The sequence below is a fragment of the Plecotus auritus genome (genome assembly GCF_963455305.1).
Source record: "Plecotus auritus genome assembly, chromosome: 5".
In the NCBI taxonomy this organism is placed as follows: domain Eukaryota; kingdom Metazoa; phylum Chordata; class Mammalia; order Chiroptera; family Vespertilionidae; genus Plecotus; species Plecotus auritus.
Genome location: NC_137776.1, coordinates 141,212,241 through 141,234,050, shown reverse-complemented (window position 1 = coordinate 141,234,050; position 21,810 = coordinate 141,212,241). Strand labels below are relative to the sequence as shown.

Genomic DNA, 21,810 nt, shown 5'->3' with positions numbered 1-21,810 from the left:
TTTATGAGCTATTTAGCAATGCTACCCAGATGTCTAAACTAGCTTCTAGATTAAGCAATCATTTTATGCAACTATGCAGGATCAAAAAGTATTTGTTGAGAGATGTATAGGGTGAGGCAAAAGCAGGTTTACAGTTGTTTGTATGGAAAATAATGCAATAATAAATAATAATTCAGTAATAAACATTGTTTTGTGTAGTCACAACTATAAACTTACTTTTACCACACCCCGTATTATGTGCCCAGTGTAATCTATCTAGGCAATTAATGCTAGTGTTAACACGGTATAGGGTCTGGAGTTACAAATAGGGATCTGAACTTGCTCCTTGCTGCACAACTGGACAAGTTGCTCTTCTGGACTTCAGTTTCTTCACCTAAAAATTAAAAATCATAAGAGAACCCCTCCTACAGGACTGTGGTGAAGATGTAAACTATGTAACACACTTAGTATAGTGCCTGGCTCATAACCAATTGATACATATTAGTTGTTACTCTTGTTTTTAATATTGTTTATAAACACAGTCCTCTCCCTCCCCTTAAGGAGCTTAACTGGGGGGGAGGAGGAGTTGTGGTGGTGATGGGGGACTTAATAGGTTAAAAAAAAAACAACAACACACCCCATGGCTCAGTGGTTGTGCATTGACCTATGAACCAGGAGGTCACAGTTCAATTCCAAGTCAGGGCACAAGCCTGGGTTGTGGGCTCAATCCCTGTAGGGGACATGCAGAGGCAGCCAATCAATGATTCTCTCTCTCTCTCCCTTTCCCTTCTTCTCTGAAATTAATTTAAAAAATATATAATTTTTAAAAGCCCCATAATGAAAACATAATACAACAATACTGAAAGGTAATACTTTTCTCTTTAAGATGAAGAAAGTAAGGCTCAGAGTTACCTAAGATCACAGATATGAAGTGGTACGATATGCACCCAAGTCTAAATTCCTTCTACTACACTATGTTGCTGTTAGGAAATAAAGCAAGAACAAAAGATGGGAGCAAGAATAAACTAGTTTAGTGGAGTTATAAAGTGTCCTGAATGGTACATGGGGGAGGGTGATGAATTGGAATGGGTAGAGTAAAACAAGATTTTGAAAAACTTGAAAGCCAGTCTAAGGGAAAATAGTATTTAAGTAAATTTCATGTAATGGGAGAAAATCACAACAGATGCTCTTACATGGGGGTAAGGACATAAAAAGAGAAATTTAACTACAGTATTCTGGAGGCACTGAAGCAAGTGGGGACTAGTCAGGCCACCACTGTAGTATTCCAAAGTGCATAACTGTACATATGAAAGGTCATTTCACTATGAAAATCAACATTACTTTACTTTATGAGGAGAAACTTTATGAGAAGTTTTAGACAATACAGCAGTCCAATATAGCAGCTGCAGAGTAAAGGTTAAGTGTTTGCAGGTACTTGAATGAAGTGAAGGGTTAAAGTTGAAAAAAGGCTTAAAGTAAAAAAAAGAAAATTCTAAGCTGACTAAAAAGATCTTATCTTAAGCAACCAAGGTACATTATTAACTTTTAAAATAAAAGTTAATGACATTTGTTTGCTTAAAAAAACAAAAAATTTTCTTAATGCATCTCAAATATGATTCAATTTCTGAATGTGTTTAGAAACACATACACTATATTATATTAGTCAAGTTAAACTTATATCTTACTCAAGCCAATGAGCTATCATTTATTATTAAAGGCTGATTATGTCATTAATATCTATATCTTTATTCTATAGGCAAGAAGCATAAAAGAACAACAACAAAAAGATCTGAGCTACGATGTAGTAAGATATGGGAAAAACCTTGAAACTAAAAGCCAATATTCATTTCCCCTTGTAGTAGGATTAAAGTTTGAGAAAGAAATTATTACAAAATGTGCTTGAGGGAATTATGGTGTCATTCCAGGGTAAACTAATAATATGCCATACTGCTTTGGGCCCCCGGCCACACCCCATGAAACTGGATACAAAATACCTTCCTAGTTTGGAACTAATTTTTTGTTCCAGTTGTCTTTTCTTGTTTTTTCTTTCAAGAAGCTCCTTCTTTCGTTGTCTGAGTTCATTATCTTTGTGTTCTAGATGTTTGCTCTTCTCACGCAAAGCAATCAACCCTGATTCCACTGCTTGCAATTTTCTATTAATTTCCTATGGGATATTCAAAATTGTTAATATATTTTAAAGAGCCCTAAAGTATTATAAATCCAGTTAATATTTTTTTCTAATAAATTAAAAAAAACCAACCTTTAGATGTTCTTCTAGATGTCTTCTTTGCTCTAGATCCACAGTGACTGTGAGAAATTGGGCTACTTTTAGGGATGTGTTACTAGAAATAACTTTATTTGAATAAAAAGAAGTTTTCACCACATACTTTTCTTCTGCTGTATACATTTGTTTTAATCGGGTTTCTTGTATTACCTACAATGTAAAATAAGTATCAGTGCACATCTAATAACTGATATATTTAAAAGGGCCAACGAATTAAAAATACAGATCAAATGAACTACAGAAGATCAAAATATAGTAGATATACAGTTGTTTTTTAAAAATTTATCCAACAATATCTCTAAAAAGGTAGCTGATACATTTTATGTTATTTTAGATAACATTAAGAAAATCAGGAGAAAACAAAACAACTAGCAAAGCTAGCTATATTCTACTTCGCTATACTACTTCGCTATACAATCTCTCCCAACTAAGTGTACTTTTGGAGCTTTATTGTGTCTACTGAAAAGATACCAGGACCCAGGTGTCCATACATTGAACTGTTATTTCAGGTAAGTCACTTACTCTTCCTTCCCCTCAGTTATACTGTTCAAAGGTACATAATCTTATATTCAATTCCTGTATATTTGAGAGAATACTTAATGGAAACACTTTTTAAGGATTTCACATTGAGACTTCATTTTTGCATTTTGGGGGTATTTTTTTTCTCAAGAACTTATACAAGGAGTAGAATAAAGAATAATATAGTTTCTTTCTAATCTCTAAAGGTTTATTACCAATACTATAATGGCTTCTCTACAGAAGTTTATAGTCTAAGTGAAGAGAGAAGACATATTTAAGTACCCTAAATTTTATAAACTGGCATCCCTAAATGCTGAATAATTTGGAATGAAGAGAAAGCCTAGGACAGGTAGTTTCAGGAAAATAAATTTTAAATGGGATTGAACTGAGAAATGTGAGGGAAAGGCATTCCCACCAAAAAGGACATCAAGAGCATCAGCAGAACATTTAACCAAAGGGGAAGTCTTAGAAATTGAGAACAATTCCATAAATACGTTATAATCATTGTTAGAGAACCTAAAATGTTAAAATTCAGTAATAAAGCAAAACTTACACTAAAAAATGTATTGTTAGTCTAAGGAAGAAATATAGCCATTATCTAGATATGACTGCAGATATAAAGATAAGTTTCCTCAACAAAAGTTCATATCTTCTGAAAGATAGCCAAAATAATGTCAGGGACTTTACAGTATATGCATATGTCTGAGAAGCATCTCATCATAATTTATAGGTATTTATCTACAATATAGCACCAAGTTGGCCACTGAAACAATACAGTGTAAGAAACATTCATTGTGTTTTAAAAATACCATCACCTATATAAAAACAGAGGTTAAGAAAAATATTTGAAAAGAGATGAAGGGAAATATGACTTATTATGAATTAATTTTACTTTTAATGTAAATTATGTGAATTCCAATGCTGTTTCTTTAATAAAACAGCTCTCTGGGTGGCTTAAAGTACATGAAAATAATTCAACATGAAGCATTGTTCAAAAAGTAAAAGGATTTCCGAAGTAAAACTGAAAGCCCTTACCGAATTTTCTATAGTCTTTTTGCAATAGTAAAGCTACCCTCACCTTCAGACAGCCCTACCTATACCTAAAGTTATGACAGAAATTGGTTTGGTCTATGAATATGGTATTGTCCTTTTTTTCTAAACACCGTAGAATTAAGACCAGAGAGCTACACTGGAATAACTGTAAACCAGTTGTTAAAAAATTTTAAACACACTTTCTAATAAAGTCAATATTATAAGTAACAGTAGGCCTGTAATTGGGTCCTAGATGCTTACAAGTGGTATTAACAGAGCAACTTGGTGTTATGGAAAAACCTGTTTTAGAAGAGATTTCTTCCCTGTTTCTGCCTGTGATACAGACAACAAATGTGGTTTGGATTCTTGGAGTTAAGTTGTAAGAAGACAATTCTAAGCCTTGTTTGCAGAATATAGGAACTAAGAGTTCCTTGAGAAACCTGTATGATCTTATCAACCAATGTCACCCAAATAAATAAAATTGCAATTAGTATATTAAAAAAAAAAAGCCTGGAAGGTGGGGGAGGGTGGGAGGTAATCAGCCAAAAACCTTGTATGCAAATATGCATAACCCATGGCCACAGACAATAGGGTGTTGAAGGCTTGGAGGGGTGGGGTGGTCAATGGGGGAAAAGGGGGACATATGTAATACTTTCAACAATAAAGAATTATAGAAAAAAAAAAAAAAAGAATGGCTTATCAGGGGGATCACTTTGTTGTAAGTTATATAAAAATCCAAAAAAATAATAATAATAAATTAAAAAAAAATCCAACCACTATGTTGTACACAGAAACTAATACTGAATGTCAAAACTGTAATTGAAAAATAAAAAAATTTTTTTTTAAAAGAATCCAATGGATTAAAAAAGAAAAGCCTAAGTACTGCAATAAGCCAGGAAAATGAGACTCTATTAAGTAAGGATGGTCACTGATATATAAGGTAATCTTTAGTGGAAGCTTTAAGACAGGGAGGTTTTACTATATTGAAGCCTACCATTCCTGAAGTATAATTTGTCTGAAAGATAATCCAGAATACAAGAATCTAAATGATTAAATGATTAAATCATTAATGTAATGTTTAAACATAGGTCCATCAAGCAAGGCAGAATAGAATCAGGTAAGAATGCCAGGTATTTCTTTTCAGGCTTTAACTTAATGACCCTATAGGTATTATTTATTTACTCTAGGTAACTCCACATAACTCCTGTCATAAAGTATTAGTCAATAATCTCTGTTTTATGTTATGTTAAAAATACAAAATACAAAGATAATTTCTGTGTGGTTAAAAACAACAGAATGATAAAGTTTCTTTAAATTTCTTACATTTTTTCCTTGAGTGTAAGCTAAGAAAATTTAATAAAACTACTGATTTAGTACTTTCTTACCCGTTCAATTCTTTCTCTGGTCCTTTCAGTTCCTACAGGAACTTCATGAATATGATACTGGCTGCAAAGGTAACTCATGACAGGAGCAGGTGCATCAAATAACTCTCGTAAGTAAGAGAAAAATCCATATTGTCTGAAAGGAAAAACACCTATTAGATTTTTCTTCTTAAAATATCATTTAAAAAAATCTGATGGTTGACAAGTAGCCAATAAATAAAACAAGAGTCTTTTCTTTGTATATTTGAAAATCACTTAAGTGGTTAATATTGAGATTTATTTCCTTGTCAAGGTTTAATTTTTGTATATTTATGATTACAAACTATTAATCTTTTTTTGGACATTTCTTCCACTGATTTTATATTTAGAATGTCTACTTACATCATCCAGAGTTAAGATATTTACTTATTGCTGTTTTATAATTGCAATTTTTCCATTTAGTCCTTTGGAAATTATTTTTGATTAAGTGATGTTTTATCACTTTATTTTCCCAATAATTAACCAAGCATTTTGGTATTTTTAATAAAATAGTCCAATATTATTCCAATGATTTAAAACATCATCATTATATATTAACTATACCACACTCTGTTCCTGGGCCTGGAATTTTCCTTATTTTAGACTTAAGTAGAGATCCTAAAGTGAAATAATACAGCCTATAACAAACATGTGACAAAAAGATAATTTAAATATATTAAAGAGATAAATGACTACTCAATATTTAAAAGGTTCAGGTTAGTTCTATTAATATTTTCAAGACTTACTTTAGTTCATTTAGAGATCTTGAAGGTGCTCTGTCTGCATATGAACTCCTGGGAGCAATAACAGCATTCACTCTTAATTTCTTATTGTCACGAACCTGAATTTAAAAAAGGAAAATATTATTTTAATAACCATCTATGCTCAATCAAAATGATTTTCTAAGTTAACGTATTCCTACTGGCATTCATGGGGTGATCAGAAATTTGAACACTGACAGGATATTTAATGGTACTTACAAGAAAAAATTTTTTGTGATATTGATATTGTAGTTATGTGTTTTTACAAAGAGTCCATTCCTTTTATAATTTTTACTGATAAATTCTATGAAACAGTTAAAAAAGCAGTAATACCAGAACTCTTTCAGAAAATAGGAGGGAGATTTCCCAAGTCATTTTATGATACCAGCATAATCTTTTTTTTAAAATTAAATATTTTTTTATTGATTTCAAAGAGGAGGAGAGAGGTAGAAACATCAATGATGAGAGAGAATCATTGAATGGCTGCTTCCTGCATGCCCCTACTGGGGATCGAGCCCGCAACCAGGGCATGTGCCCTTGATTGGAATCGGACCCTTCATTCCGCAGGCTGACACGCTATTTACTGAACTAAACCAGCTAGGGCAGAATCATTGATTCTTGAACCTAGTTTCATGAAGAATAGGATACAACATAGTCTCAAGGTATCTCCACATACATAATTACAAGGAGAAAAATAGTTTTGTATAATACTTGTTTTGAAGACAAATTTGTTCCGAGCAATTGATATATTAGGAGACAATTTAAGAAATACATGGATTTCACATTGCTTACATGCAATTCCATCTACAAAAAAATGAGGTTTTTCTCTAGGTGAATGCAGAAAACTGCACCCAACTCAACCTAGCTGCTAAGAAATACATGTAATTTGTGCACAAATACAGAAACACATATACTCCTCTCAAACGTCTACCAGCTACCTCAGGTCACCACATGTATTATGAGCCCTATCCAACCACATTTGGTGTTGCAGCTTTCTATCCAATTTTAGATAAACGCTTTCAATTGTTTGACCCACTACACAATTCACAAACTGAACCCTTCCAATGCCTCCTTCCACAAGCTAACTTCAGGTCTTTCTAAAAACAAAGTACCATATTTATTGTATTTGTATATTTCTTGACAATCTTAAATGTGTAACTATGACAATCTTAAATGTGTAACTATGCTGTCATTTTTCTCCCCATAGGCCCAATGGGTTTCTATTGTATAATTTTGCATAGCATAATGATCTTTAGGAATGTATGTATTGGGTTATAACAAAACTGACTACTTTGCAATGGAGAAATAAAGCAAATAGGGAAAATGCAAGTAATTAGTGAATCTGGGTAAAAGGTATACAGAATTTCCATGTATACTCTTGCATATTTCCTGTAAGTTTAAAGTTATATCAAAATAAAAATTTATTGAAAAGAAAATAGGAGGTATAGATTAAACAATACTGATTCTCATGTATGTTTGTAAAATATACTGCTTTAGTGGTTACTCTAAATAAAAGAATTCTACAATGAGAAAATAATTTCCTCTTCAATTCTCTTTCAATATTTCTAATCACAGGAAGAAAACTGCTGTATAATTCCTTATTATCTCCCCCTTCCTTTTTAAAAAGAACCATGTTCTCTGCTTTCAATAAGGAACAGTACAGATCTAGCACTAACATTGTTTTTATCTTTATTGTTGTGCAAACTCTTTTCTAATTTTGCAGTAATATTAAACTCCCTTTCAGAATATTTTGTTTGAGTAATAAAAAGTGAAGTGATTTAGCCCTGGCCAGTGTGAGTTAGTTGGTTGGATGTTGTCGCAAGCACTAAAAAGGTTGTTGGTTTGATTCCGTCAAAGCACATGTCCAGGTTGCAGGTTCAATCCCAGTAGAGGACATGGAGGAGGCAGCTGATCAATGTCTTGTTCTCACATCAATGTTTCTCTCTCTCCCTTCCTATCTCTCTAAAAATCAATAATATATATATTAAAAAAAGTGAAATGATTTAAATAAAAAAATAATAGTATAGTTCGCCCTGAGCAGTGGGCATCATCCCATGCATGGAGTGTGCAGGAGGCAACCAACTGATGCCTCAATCTCACACCGATATTTCTCTCTCTCTCCCCCTCTTTCTCAAAATTAAAAAGAAAAATGTTAAAAAAAAATAGCACTACACGGGATGGTAGTGCACAGTAGTATACGAAATGGCAAAAACTGTGAAGATGGTTTGTAAGTTACTAAAAAGATGGGAAATGTACTCTAGTTCATACAATTAAAAATACATAAAAGCCCTAACAGGTTTGGCTCAGTGGATAGAGTGTCGGCCTGTGGACTGAAAGGTCCCAGGTTCAATGCCGGTCAAGGGCACATGCCCAGGTTGTGGGCTTGACCCCCAGTAGATGGCGTGCAGGAGGCAGCTAATCAATGGTTCTTTCTCATCATTGATGTTTCTATCTCTCTTTCCCTCTCCCTTCCTCTCTGAAATCAATAAAATATACTTTAAAAAATACATAAAAAGTCATACATGTAAGAGGAAGTTCTGATCTTACCGATGAGACCCTTTGAAAAGTTCATTGCTAACAGCACAAGAAAAAAATAACAAAGGTCTAATTTTTAGGAACTTAAATCATATTAGCAATACACAGTTCAAATACTTAGCACAGAGGAAGCATGTGTTTTTAAGGCAAAGAAGGGTACTGAGTATAGGCTAAGCTGGTGACTTTCAAAATAGAAATCATCTTAATAACACCTGACTGAACACCCTTCACAATATGTGGTATATCACAGACTTGTAACCCAAGCTACCTACTTCTTGAATGAGCTCTGATACTAGATCACTAACTCACTGGTTAGGCTTAAATTAGTCCTAAAATACACAAATGTTTTATTTTTTGAAGTCCATTTTATAATTTCATACATTCAATCTTTTTATGCAGTCACCATATATTCATACTCCCTACCAACTCCCGAACGAGATGGAGGACAATATGGTAAAAGCCAAAGCAAGAAAAATTTCTAATCACTTGTGTACCAAATAGAGGCCCACTTGGCTGATTTAAGGTCTTGTCCTCACTTAGACTTACAAAGGTTTAAATAAACAAAATCTTTCTGGGGCTTTAAAAGAAGTAGATGGCATATGCAAAAGGAAAAAAAAAAATCTTACAGGATATATAGCATATATAGCTAACAATATATACTATATATTATATAGCTATATAACAATATATACATAATAAATACAATAGCTAACAAGCACTAGCTAATACTTTTTCATTTAATCCTCACAAAAATATTATGAAGTAGATAGTGTTATCTTCATTTTAGAGTTGAGGAAACTGAGGCTCACAACATTTAGGCAACTTGCCCAAGTTAGTATCAAAGTCAGAATTCAAATCCTGGCAGCCTAACTGTGCAGTCTATGTTCTTAACTCCTAATCTAAGCTACCTTTCAGTGGCTTAGATTCTTGGTTAGTGGTGTTTTCTAGCCAGATACAGGATTCTCCTTTTTTGAAGATTAATTTATATCAAACAATAACATCAGATTTATTTCCCATCCGAAGATAAACTTAATTCATTCTAATATAGTTCCCAAAAGGATGTTCAAGACCAAAAGTCCATCATTATGATGTTTCTATCTTTTTAGACAATGTCACAGAATTACTATTCATATTAATTTCAAAATTGTGTTACAGAGGGGAGTATAGGCTGTTTTTCCTCTTATAAAACAAATTCATTTCCCAATAATAGCATAAATAGGACAGAAATTATTATTATTATTTTTTTAAAATATATTTTATTGATTTTTTACAGGTTGGAAAGGAGAGGGATAGAGAGTTAGAAACATCAATGAGAGAGAAACATTGATCAGCTGCCTCCTGCACACTCCCTATTGGGGATGTGCCCGCAACCAAGGTACATGCCCTTGACTGGAATCGAACCTGGGACCCTTCAGTCCCCAGGCCGACGCTCTATCCACCGAGCCAAACCGGTCAGGGCAGGGCAGAAATTATTAAAAGAGTTGCTAACACTAGAGTTACAGCTGATAAAATTAGTCATTATCACTTTTTGCTCTAGTTTGAATTTTAAAATTCACTGGAAGTACCAAGTGAGTCAAAATATAATTTATACTTGCCTCTTTGAGGAAAACCTCCATATCTTCTTGACTCTCAAATACAAAGGCTCTCAAGTCATTTGATGGAATATGGTTTTCAATATATTTGGCATTTTTATTATCTTTCATATTGATCTAAAGAAAACAAAGAGGAAAAGTAAGTTGATTTTCTTGAAATTCAAACAGAGTACTAGAAAAAAATAATATTTAATGTAGATTTAATCAGATTAAATTTGATGGCAAGAAAAAGGGAGACCAAGAAAAACAAAACCAAACCCCAAAAAACAAAACAACTTGGTACTGAAGGGTCAACATTGTATAAAACATCTACTCAATCTAAATTATTACCCAGAAATATCCAATACATCATAAAATGAAAGCTATGACTTGAATAGTACCTGATGCATAGTGGTTTTGGTATTATGTAATAATAAAGTTCCTTTCTGGTCAACTCATTGAAAACACTGAAACAGTCTTAGATTGTGACCTGTAAGTAAAAACATTTCTCATCTGTCCCCAAACTTTTTTCTTCTTAATCTTTAAGAGGAATTAATATTATACATGGCAATAACTAACTGGTACAAAAACACAAATACCTGAATAAAATTATGAAATGAATGGAAAAAACTAGCTATGAATTGTACTATTAGTGTCTTTAGGAGAAACCCAAGGCTAGTACCACTAGAGCATAAAAACGTAACGATTTACTTAAAAATACCAGCTAATTAGACATTTCTGCATCTGAGACTCAATGGTATTTGATGATACAAAGATAGGTCAGGAAAAATTTTCAAGAGTTCAATCTATTATTTATCGTAAATGATAAATATCATAAAAAGCACAGTATAATAAATCTCCATAACACAGGTAAATAAAAATGCTCTCTAGGAAATTTAAAGGGAGAGATTAGCTCCAGCAGATGGAAATCAACTTTCTTGGGAAAAAAAACAAAAACAATTTTATAAAAATATAAAATGCAGCACACTAGTTAAAAGCCAGGGCTCTGGGGTCAGACAGATGTCACTTCAAATCCTGTGTGTAACCTTGAACTAAAATCTCTGAAAATTTTACTTATTTCATCCTATAATTGGATAAAGTAAATCAGTCTATACCTCATAGGAATAAATGTGAATTAAAAGAGATACAATGAAAAAAATTAGTGCAGCACTTGTTACGTAAATGCTGTCCAATATTACTCTCTATTTTAAATTACAGAATATCAATCAGTATAGAAAAATGGAGAAAGATATACAATCAAACAAAATAAAATGAAAACCACATAAAATACTATTACCTGGACATAAACACTATAAACATTTAGTATCTATTTCTTCACATTTGCGGGGGGGGGGGGGGGCGGGGGAGGAGGGCATCAAATTACTTTATTGGGAGGAATAGCACAAGTGAAAGAAAATGTGGATATTTGATCCAACTTATAGAAAGAGTATGCAACAGTAACCCCAATATAACTATAGGAAGTAGAAATAAATTTTTTTATAGCTATGAATAAGCCACCTAGAACTTAGCTCTCATTATCATTCTCTCCCAGGGTGTACTTGTCAGAGATACTCTGTTATGTCAGATTCTGGAGCCCTCTTCTTGTGTAAGTTGGTTACATGGTCATTCAAATCTTTGATGGGTTTCACTTGCTAATTTAGGTAATATTTCTAAAGGAAGTCACAGAAGTGGGGAGGGGGGGTTATTCACTGGCCAGTTTGTTCACTTCCAGTAGAGACTGATTTGCACTTTTTTTCAAGTGTAATGCATACTCCCACTGCATTCATGGTCTGGTTTTCTGATATCCAGAAGGAAGATTTGGCCACCTTGTTGGCTCTGCAGCTTATCAGTTTCTTAGCATGCTCCTTCTCATAAGATTGCTGAAGAAAATATTTGGTAAAGTTCTCCAAAGCCATATCTTCTTAGTCACAGTAGTAAGACAGACAGGTAGACATAGGAAGTGTATGTAGCACTCCAAGATGATCTGGTGGTTAATGACAGCATTCTGTTTCACAATTTTTAAAAATGAAATCTTTCTAAACATCCTATTCTGTAGTCTTTTTAATAATTCATTAACATGTCACAAATGTCCTTTTATATAAATAGAGCCTACAGCAACATTTTTAATGGCCGCACAGTATTCCAATATAAGGACCTAGAGTAATTTACATAACTAACAATATCTTTGAAAACTTTGTTCTTTTGCCCCATCATTCTGCTATTATAAACACTACTGTGGAGTATAAGTGTAAAAACATTTTCCCACATTTCTCCAATTCGGTATTGTTAGAAATAACTCATGAAAACTGATTGCTAATTGACAAGTTATATGACTAAAATTTTAAGTTTACATATTAACTTGCTTATGAAGATGGCTGCCTTTCAAACTAAATCTGAACTTAACCAAATTAAGGGTTAAGTGTGTATGGGAATACATTTGGAAGGAAGTAGTAGAAAAGGTGAAGGGTTATTCAAGGAAGGGTAAAAAAGCGGAGTCTATCATTGTATCTCAAAGATTTGTAAAATGACAATATATGCCAGCTAGTAATCCAAGTTAGTGATAGGCCACTATTAAAAAAACCAAGTGAAAAGAGGATAAAATATCTAATAAAGTTCTAATGTATTATTTTGAAATTGGCATTTTAATAAAAATATATTGACAATCACACTTGACTGTAACTTATACTAAGGATCACAATATTTTTCCTTTTTACAAAAATATGTTTTTATTGATTTTAGAGAGAGAGGAAGGGAGAGGGAAAGAGACAGACACATTGATGAGAGAAACATCAACATGGGTCAGCTGCCTCCTGCACGCCCCCTACTGGAGATCGAGCCCACAACCCGGGCATGTGCCCTGACCAGGAGCCGAACCAGTGACATCTTGGTGCATGGGTCAAAGCTCAACCACTGAAGCACACGGGCCAGGCACAATATTTTTTCTTATATTTTCTCCCAGACCTTACCAAATCAATCAAAACAACGGTGCCTGGGTCCAAAATAGATATTCCCTTCTTGATCTGCCAAAAATAGTCTAAATAATATACATCTTAGTAGGAACAGAATACAGTATTATGCATAATAATTTTGCTAATGTAATATAAGATGTAATTTTAAAAACTATATGGAATGATTTTTAATGAAGTATAACGCAATCATGAGTTTTGGAAAATAGTTTTTCATGAATCCTGCAAGAAACTATACTACATTCTTTTCTGAAGTACAAGAAATTATCTAACAAAAACAACCCTTAAGTTAATATTATGTATGTACAGCTATCATTACCAAAGAATGTGTTTTTTACTTTTTGTGACCAAACTTTTAAAGTATTTCACATATACATCTTCCTGTTAAATCCATGGCCACATTTCATTAGATGATTTACTAAATATATCTTATCCTATTCTTGATGACCCATGATAATCAATAAGAGCTATCAAAAGGAGTGGATCCAGAGAAATGGAAGCATGAAACAGAGTATGGAATCTCGGAGGGAAGGTTGGGGAGGGAGGGTGGATGGAAAGTAATCAACCAAAGACCCTGTATGCATAACCCATGGACACAGGGCCGGGGGTGGGCTGGAGGGGTCAATGGGGGAAAAAAGGGAACATCTGTAATACTTTCAACAATAAAAATTTTTTTAAAAATGCTATGAAATGTTTATGAGGTCAATAAACTGTTGGTTTCACTCTCAGAATCCTTATAATGCTCTGTTTCTGTAGCAAGTGATTTTCTTGTCTACCTGTCAGGTACCTTATATCAACATGTATTTACAGCAGTTTTGTACCCCATTGGCAGCATTTAATCTATTGCCTGCTATGACCTAAGAATAGAATTGTAGAAGGAACCAGCTAACCACGTTAACTTTATACACGATTCTTAGTCAATAAAGTGCCATTTTCATATTACTTTCTAAAGAAGTTCACAGGTGTATTCATCAAGGATCTTTTAAAAAGCCCATGTATGGATTTAGCAGTATACCAGTTGCTGCGAGTCTGATAATGAAAAACCAGGGGTGTAAATAAGACTAAGAATTCTTAAAACAACAAAAATCTATGATTACAATAAAAAAAATAACAGATTTTACATAAACAAAATCTCTTACCATGAGCATTATGGGCTCATAGACTCTTTGCTTAAATTTGTCTCTGTTATTTCTCAGCCATAAAACAGCATCATATGTATCACGATATCTCTGTCTCAGCTTATCTTCCTTTTGATTCATAAGATTGTCAAATTGTACAATTTGATCATTCACACCTAAAATTGAAAATTGAAACAAAATATTGTTTCTCTGAAATCTTTCGTTAGTAAAATAATCTATTAATACAAAAAAAAATCTTAGATCCACAAGTTACAAACACCACTTAGCAAGTACCCATCCGCAACAAAACACTCTCAAATTTCCAAACACTTGGAATAAAAGGCGATTAAGCTATCAAAAATAAAAATAGCCGAAACCGGTTTGGCTCAGTGGATAGAGCGTCGGCCTGCGGACTGAAGGGTCCCGGGTTCGATTCCGGTCAAGGGCATGTACCTTGGTTGCGGGCACATCCCCAGTGGGAGGTGTGCAGGAGGCAGCTGATCGATGTTTCTCTCTCATTGATGTTTCTAGCTCTCTATCCCTCTCCCTTCCTCTCTGTAAAATATCAATAAAATATGTTAAAAATAAAAATAAAAATAGGTCAGATAAAAAAGAATGACAATAGGCATTCAAAATTCTGAGAAAAATTATTTTTAACTTACCATTATATATACAACATTGAAAAAAAGGGATAATGAAATAAAGATATTTCTAGGATGTCAAGACTCTAAAATTAATTCCCTAGTACCCCTTCTTAGGTTACCTAAAGATGTATTCTAACAAAATAAGGGAATAATGTAGAAAAAAACCCCAGGAGACATGGAATTCAGAAATAGCTTTATCCAACACAGAAAAGGATCTGAGAAAAATTCCAGATGACTGCCATGCAGAAGGCCTTGAAAACAATCAGTTTAGAAAGGACAAGGATGGCAGGCTCCAGAACTCAAGAGAATGCCTGATAAGATAGGTGGTTTTGTTTTGTTTTTTCAATTTAAGAAAATGGTAAAACTGGTGCTAAAAAAAAAAAAAAAGGTAAATTATAACTTTTAAAAAAGCTATCATTGAAAGGAAATTAAATAATACAATACTATGAACAAGTTTCATTGAAATAATACGAATACTTAATATTTCTAGCTTAGGAGTTAACCCTTAAATAGAGCACATAAAACTTGATTATGATTCTCAACAAAATGTTTTCAGCCTTAACAATATAAAAACCAGAGTACAAATTAGAGAATTTAGAATGTAAGAAGGGAGGAAAGTAAAAAGAAAGGATGGGAGTACTAGTATTTTTAGCTTACAGTATACATTCAAGAAATAGTGACAACTGTTAAATGACAAAAAAGAAAAATTATTCATTATATTAATAAATTTTAATGATTAATAACTAATAATCTCATTTGAGGAACCACAGTAATAGGGAGGGATTTATGAGCTTAAGCTACATCTAAAGTAACAAAATATTAAAAGACGATGTCTAAATTTCACATGATCTCACTTATATGTGAAATCTAATGAGTATAATAAACTGACAAACAAAATAGGTCCAAAGGCACGGATGCATGGGACAGACAGATCCCAGAGGGGAGTAGGGTGGGGATGTAGGAAGAGATTAACCAAAGAACTTATATACGTATTAGAGGCCCAGTGCACAAAATTCATGCACGGGTAGGGTCCCTAGGCCTGGCCAGCAATCAGGGCTGATAGGGCCTGCCTTCCCCTGGCTGCTGGCCGGGGCCTTCCTTCATTCCGCGCTGCCCCCTGGTGGTCAGTGCACGTCATAGCAAACGGTCGAACTCCCGAGGGGACATTTTGCATATTAGCCTTTTATTATATAGGATTTGCGTAGCCTATGAACACAGACAATAATGTGGTGAAGGCCTGGGGTGGGGCAGGGCTGGGTGGAGGAGGGTAAGGGGGGGATGGGGAATAGCTGTAATAATGTCAACAATAAAAAAAAGTCTAAAATTGACAAATTAAGCTATGGTGAAAAAAGAATATGCTGAAAAAACAGGAAGAACTATTAGAAAAAAATTGTTGAAATAGTTAAAAGTGCTTACTCTTGAGAGGGGGTCTGGAGGTTAGCAATATGTTGGGCCTCCCTTCTGTTCTTGTTTTCTGTTTTTTAACTATACACATCGAGTACTTTGATAAATATATAAAAATGGGTGCTTTTTAAAAAATTGATCTTATATATACAGAGCAAAACGAACATGGCATATCCTCTATTTGAATAATGCCATAGGTCTATCCACATGGTCTATACGCAAGCATGTCAAACTTCTGGCCAGAGGGCCACATGCCTCGTTTATCGCAAGTTTGACATGCTTAGAAGGAAAGAAAAGATATAACTGGACATGCTTCAAGGAACAAAATAAATGGAAAGTTTATGAAGGCTAGAATAAAAAGCTTACATTTGATATGAGAACTAATAGTGAGTGACTCTGTAAAGAAAGCAAAGCATTTTTAGAGAATTAAATACATTGATATAATCTGATTGAAGACAATGGCCAATATAATACATCAGATTATATCAATGTATTTAATTCTCTAAAATCATGATACATGATAGCCATAGGTAATTCTCTTAAATCATTTAATTCTCTTAAATCATGATACATGATAGCCATAGGTAATTAAGGCACCGAGTTGAAAGAACTGGGCTGAGCTTCCTCAACAGGGAGATCTGAATATTTAAAGACAGGGTATCAGGGGGAAAAAAGAAAGCCCATTGTCAGAGATGTAGCTCCATTTTATAAACATCTCTTCATCCTAAGTTTAATAAAACTTACTCTTTTTCTCCTTCTCTAGGGTTTCCCTCTCTTTAAGTTTATCAATTATCTCGCTTTCACATAATTCCTTTTCATCTTGAACTCGTCTCAGATCATTTGTAATGTCATCAATCTGGGGTTGAAGATTCACACAGTTTTCTGTGGTCCTCAGTTCATTTTGCAAGTCTTCTATCATTTTTCGGGTATTACTTATTCTCCTCTGTCGGTCAAGCTCTGCATTTTGTTTTACTGTTAAAGCCTGCTGAAGTTCCTCAATCTAATAAAACAAAAGATGGTTAGTACTGGAGATTGTTTTTTTCTCCTAGTTTATAAGGTTTTTATAGTAATATAGTTTTAAAAATGCAAAAATCTAAGAACATGATTGTTTTCCTTACTAAAACCTTTCCTGCTAGAATTAGACTGTTACTCTTACCAGGTTACCTATATCTTTACTTGTTCACTAATACAGCTTAAGTACCTAGAGCAGTGTTTAAAATATAGTTAATGCTCATTAAGTATTTGCTGAATAAACAAATTATTTATAAAGCCAACCAAGTATCTAGAAAGCATGTATTTGCTTTCTAGATATTTATAGGAAGTAAATACATGCTCCATTTCATATCATAACACTGAAATTGAAAGTCACACGGTATGATACTTTGAATAAAGTTAATAATAGAAATGATGATTATGTTACCCTATTAATTTTAAACTAAACTATTTTCTTCCAACAAAATTATTTAATACTAACACTTCAAATTAACTGTGAGATTTTTAAACATCAACCTATATGTTTAAATTTGTTTACTTATATTCAGGATAAATTATTTTTTTAAAAACCCCTATATATAAGTTGTCAGTGAAATTTTTGTCAAAACAGACAGCACCCACTTTATTAAATAAAATAGAAATTTGTATCAAAAATAGAAGCCCAATGCACGAAGATTCGTGCAAGAATAGGTCTTCCTTCCCCTGGCTCCCAGCACACGGCGGGCTTGCTCTGGCAGCCTGTGCAGTGGCGGCGGCGGTGGCAAGCCCAGCTCGCTCCGGCACCGCTTCCTCCTCACCCTCCTTCTCTGGAGAGTTCCTCTGTGCAGCACTGGCACTCTCAGGGAGGCGCAGAGGGGAAGAGGTGGGGGGAGTGAGGCAGATGGGGAGGACTGGCAAGGTTGCGTACACTAGTGCATTTCACTTTCCCATTGTGAAAGTGGGATGCAACTGACCCCCTTCCTCCTCACTTTCTTCCTCCGCCCTCCACCTCCACGCCCACAGCCCCTCCCAATTTGCCGAGATAGGGAGGAGGGAGATCTGATAATTTGGGTTACTGTGTAGGTGGCCTCTTCCATCTACTATTCAAAACAAAGCTGAGCCACCTGCAGCTGCTGCCATGGCCGCCACCATTGCCCCTTGGCTGGCCCGGGGATCCCGGGACACACTAACTGTGTACCGAGCGAGCTCCCACGCATATACGCGCCCAAGGAGCTGCTCCAATGCTAGGGTTTTGTTTATCAGAGCAGCGGGGCAGGTGTGGGGTAGAGGAAGACGCCAGACACTGGGAGCTATGGACTCAGGCACCAGAGGGTTGCCTCTGAGGCCAGGGGCTGGGCCAGAGGGAGGCTACAAAGATGGTTGATAGGTGTGGAGCTCTGCAGGGAGGCCCTGAGGAGGCATGCTGCCCAGAGGCCCGGAGCGGCCAGAGGGCAGGGCTGCCATCATATTTGTTGGGTTAATTTGCATAATCACTCCTGATTGGCTGTGGGTGTTGCAAAGTGATGGTCAATTTACATATTTCTCTTTTATTAGTATAGACAGACAAGGCTAACACATCTCATAATTTGCCTATTAGCTCACTTTCTTTCCAAGTCACATTTATTCTCTCCTCATTATAAAAGAAACAACATACTGATTCTATAATCTTGCCTGGCTGGCATGGCTCAGTGGTTAAGTATCAACCTATTAACCAGGAGGTCAGGGTTCCGTTTCCTTCAGGGCACATGCCCAGTAGGGGGCATGAAAGAGGCAACCAATCAATGATCTCTCTCATCACTGATGTTTCTCTCTCTCTCTCTTCCTCTTTGAAATCAATAAAGACATACTTTTTAAAATCTATAATCTTAATGCGCTTACAAATTTACATTTTATTGCCTATCTATAGAACATGTTTTACTAAATGGCATGACTAAAAACGCATTGAGAGCAGTTTCTCATTATCCTCATATGTCCTTGCAAAATAAAATTCTAATACCTGCATAATGTCCTATTATATGGACATACTACATTTTACCCATTCTCTATTGTTGGAATAGGTTGGTATCAATTTCTTCCTCCTAAAAACTTAGCTTTGGAAGTGTTAATAAACGAAACATATGCCAATGCACAGGAGAAAAAAAATATTTGAAAAATTAAGTTATATATCTGAAAATTAACAATATTCAATGGGTCTAAAAGAAGGAAGCAAACAAGAAGCCATAGAATTCAGCCAGGAGAGTCCAGCCATTCAAGAGAATAGGCATATCATAGAAGACAGGCATAGAATTAAGAATCACCAAACACATGAGGAAGTCCAAGTCCATGAAAAACAACAAGAAATTTAAAATAAAAAGGAAACATATGTACTACTATTTGTAATACCTTAAACAATAAAATTTTTTAAAAAAGAAATTTAAAATAATCTTGCCCTCTCAGCAAAATGGAGACACATCTTAGGTACCAAAAAATCATCCAAGCCCTGGCCAGTGTGGCTCAGTGGATAGAGTGTCGGCCTGAGGTCCGAGGGCTCCCAGGTTCGATTCCGGTCAAGGGCACATGCCCGGGTTGCAGGCTCGATCCCCAGTGTGGGATGTGCAGGAGGCAGCCAATCCATGATTCCCTCTCATCATTGATGTCTCTATCTCTCTCCCTCTCCCTTCCTCTTTAAAATCAATAAAAATATATTTCTTAAAAAAAAAAAATCATCCAAGAAACTATGATGACTAATCTCATCATACCCATGTTTATTAGCTCTGGCACAGTAAGTCCAAGCCTCCTAGATCACCAATCTTCACTAGGATACCATTTCTGCTATATTCCATTTCTCTTCTTGTACTAACTAAAATTTGGCTATTCCTGACACGCTTCTCCCTAGAGCCCTCTGAAGTGTGACCTTTTCCTTCCATAATCCTTCAGAGTACTTTAGGACTCAGTGGTGAGGAAGGTATCCTGATTAATCCCCACTACCCACTATACTACTTCCTCCATTAACAGCCCCACTTCAGTTCCTTTGAAGACCATGTGATCAGACTTTACCACCACCATCTTTGTTGCTAGGTTATTACCTACCTCCCTCAAAATTCTTCCTTACCCTCTTCACTCAGTGATAACTTTAATACCAGACTGACTCAATGCTGTCCTCTCCATCATTATGTCTGTCATCATGAGACTTAAACATACATACAGAAAAATAAATCTAACTCTTTGGCCTCTGTGTTCCTTGACTTCTTCAACTTCACCCATCTTTTTATACACACACACACACACACACACACACATGTATGTGTATATATGTATGTGTATATATATGTATGTATATATATATGTATGTATATATATATATGTATATATTTTATTGATTTCAGAGAGGAAGGGAGAGGGGGAGAGAGATAGAAACATCAATGATGAGAGAGAACTGTTGATTGGCTGCCTCCTGCACGCCCCCTACCGGGGATCGAGCCCGTAACCCTGGCATATGCCCTTGACCGGAACAAACCCGGGACCCTTCAGTCCACAGGCCAACGCTCTATCTACTGAGCCAAACCGGCTAGGGCAACTTCACCCATTTTTACCTAAAACCCTCCTCCCTCATCCACCTTCTCTTACTGTTACATTCTAGATGGGCAAACTATGGCCCGCGGGCCGGATCCGGTCCGTTCGGCTGTTCTATCCGGCCCGCAGAGCCGAAAGAGTGGAGGGTTCTCTTGCTCTCCCCCCTCCGCTCCTTTACTTTGAATTTATATTAGTTCACACAAACACTCCATCCATGCTTTTGTTCCGGCCCTCCGGTCCAGTTTAAGAACCCATTGTGGCCCTCGAGTCAAAAAGTTTGCCCACCCCTGTTCTAGATCATGTAAATCTCCCTAAACCATACTTCTGAAAATACTACTCTTTGATCACCATTTCCTTTCCTTCCATTTTATTTGCTATAGTATTCCTATTCCAACCATCCTTTGACCCTTATAGGGTCCTGCAATCCATTGACCTTAGTACCTTTTAAAAAAATCCATCATTTCTTTCCTTAACCTGCTGAGGTTCCAGAACCCTCCACTATAACCACTCCCTTGCAAAGACCTATCGACACACCACTAATCGACACACCACCTATCGACACAGGCCAGGAGAAAGCCTAGTTCTTTTTAAACTTAACTATATACCGTCTATCTATCTGTATTTAAGCAATTAAACTAATTGGAGAAACTCTAAAATTGGCCATACTTTAAATCTATGGCCACAAAACTTAAATAGGCACTTCAAACAACCTATTGCATTTCTCTAACTAATGTAGTTGTAATTTGTTACATTCTGAGAGTTCACATCTTTCCCTCCTTCCTCAATTCTTTATTGCTATAGGCTTTCTAATCACTCAGCTAATGTTCTTGTCTTACACTTCTAATGGCATATTCAAAATCAGAGTACTCTGATCAGAGTGCTTCTCCCATTTTCTTATCTATCACCCTAACTTCCAGCAGTACTCACTTTGCTTTATCTTGTATAATGTAAGGAGAGTTCTCATAGCTACCTAACTAAATCTAACCCTGCAAGGCTACTCCAAGCAGTGTTTCTCAAATTATTTATGAAGAACAATTTATTAAAAAGATTCAAGCCATCACAGTCAACTTTTA

At 35.2% G+C, this 21,810-nt stretch overlaps 1 protein-coding gene across 2 annotated transcripts in view; it reads right to left on the bottom strand.

Moving 5' to 3' along the window:
* The window catches only part of SMC5 (structural maintenance of chromosomes 5), an 84,211-nt gene that overhangs the window by 23,236 nt on the left and 39,165 nt on the right, over positions 1–21,810 (bottom strand). For both annotated transcript variants that reach the window (XM_080669799.1, XM_080669800.1), the window contains exons 9-15: positions 16,958–17,213; positions 14,187–14,341; positions 10,106–10,219; positions 5,961–6,055; positions 5,200–5,332; positions 2,240–2,413; positions 1,974–2,143 (exon numbers count right to left, since the gene is read on the bottom strand). In XM_080669799.1, coding sequence (XP_080525925.1) covers positions 1,974–2,143; positions 2,240–2,413; positions 5,200–5,332; positions 5,961–6,055; positions 10,106–10,219; positions 14,187–14,341; positions 16,958–17,213 — 1,097 coding nt within the window. The remainder of the gene's footprint in view (positions 1–1,973; positions 2,144–2,239; positions 2,414–5,199; positions 5,333–5,960; positions 6,056–10,105; positions 10,220–14,186; positions 14,342–16,957; positions 17,214–21,810) is intronic.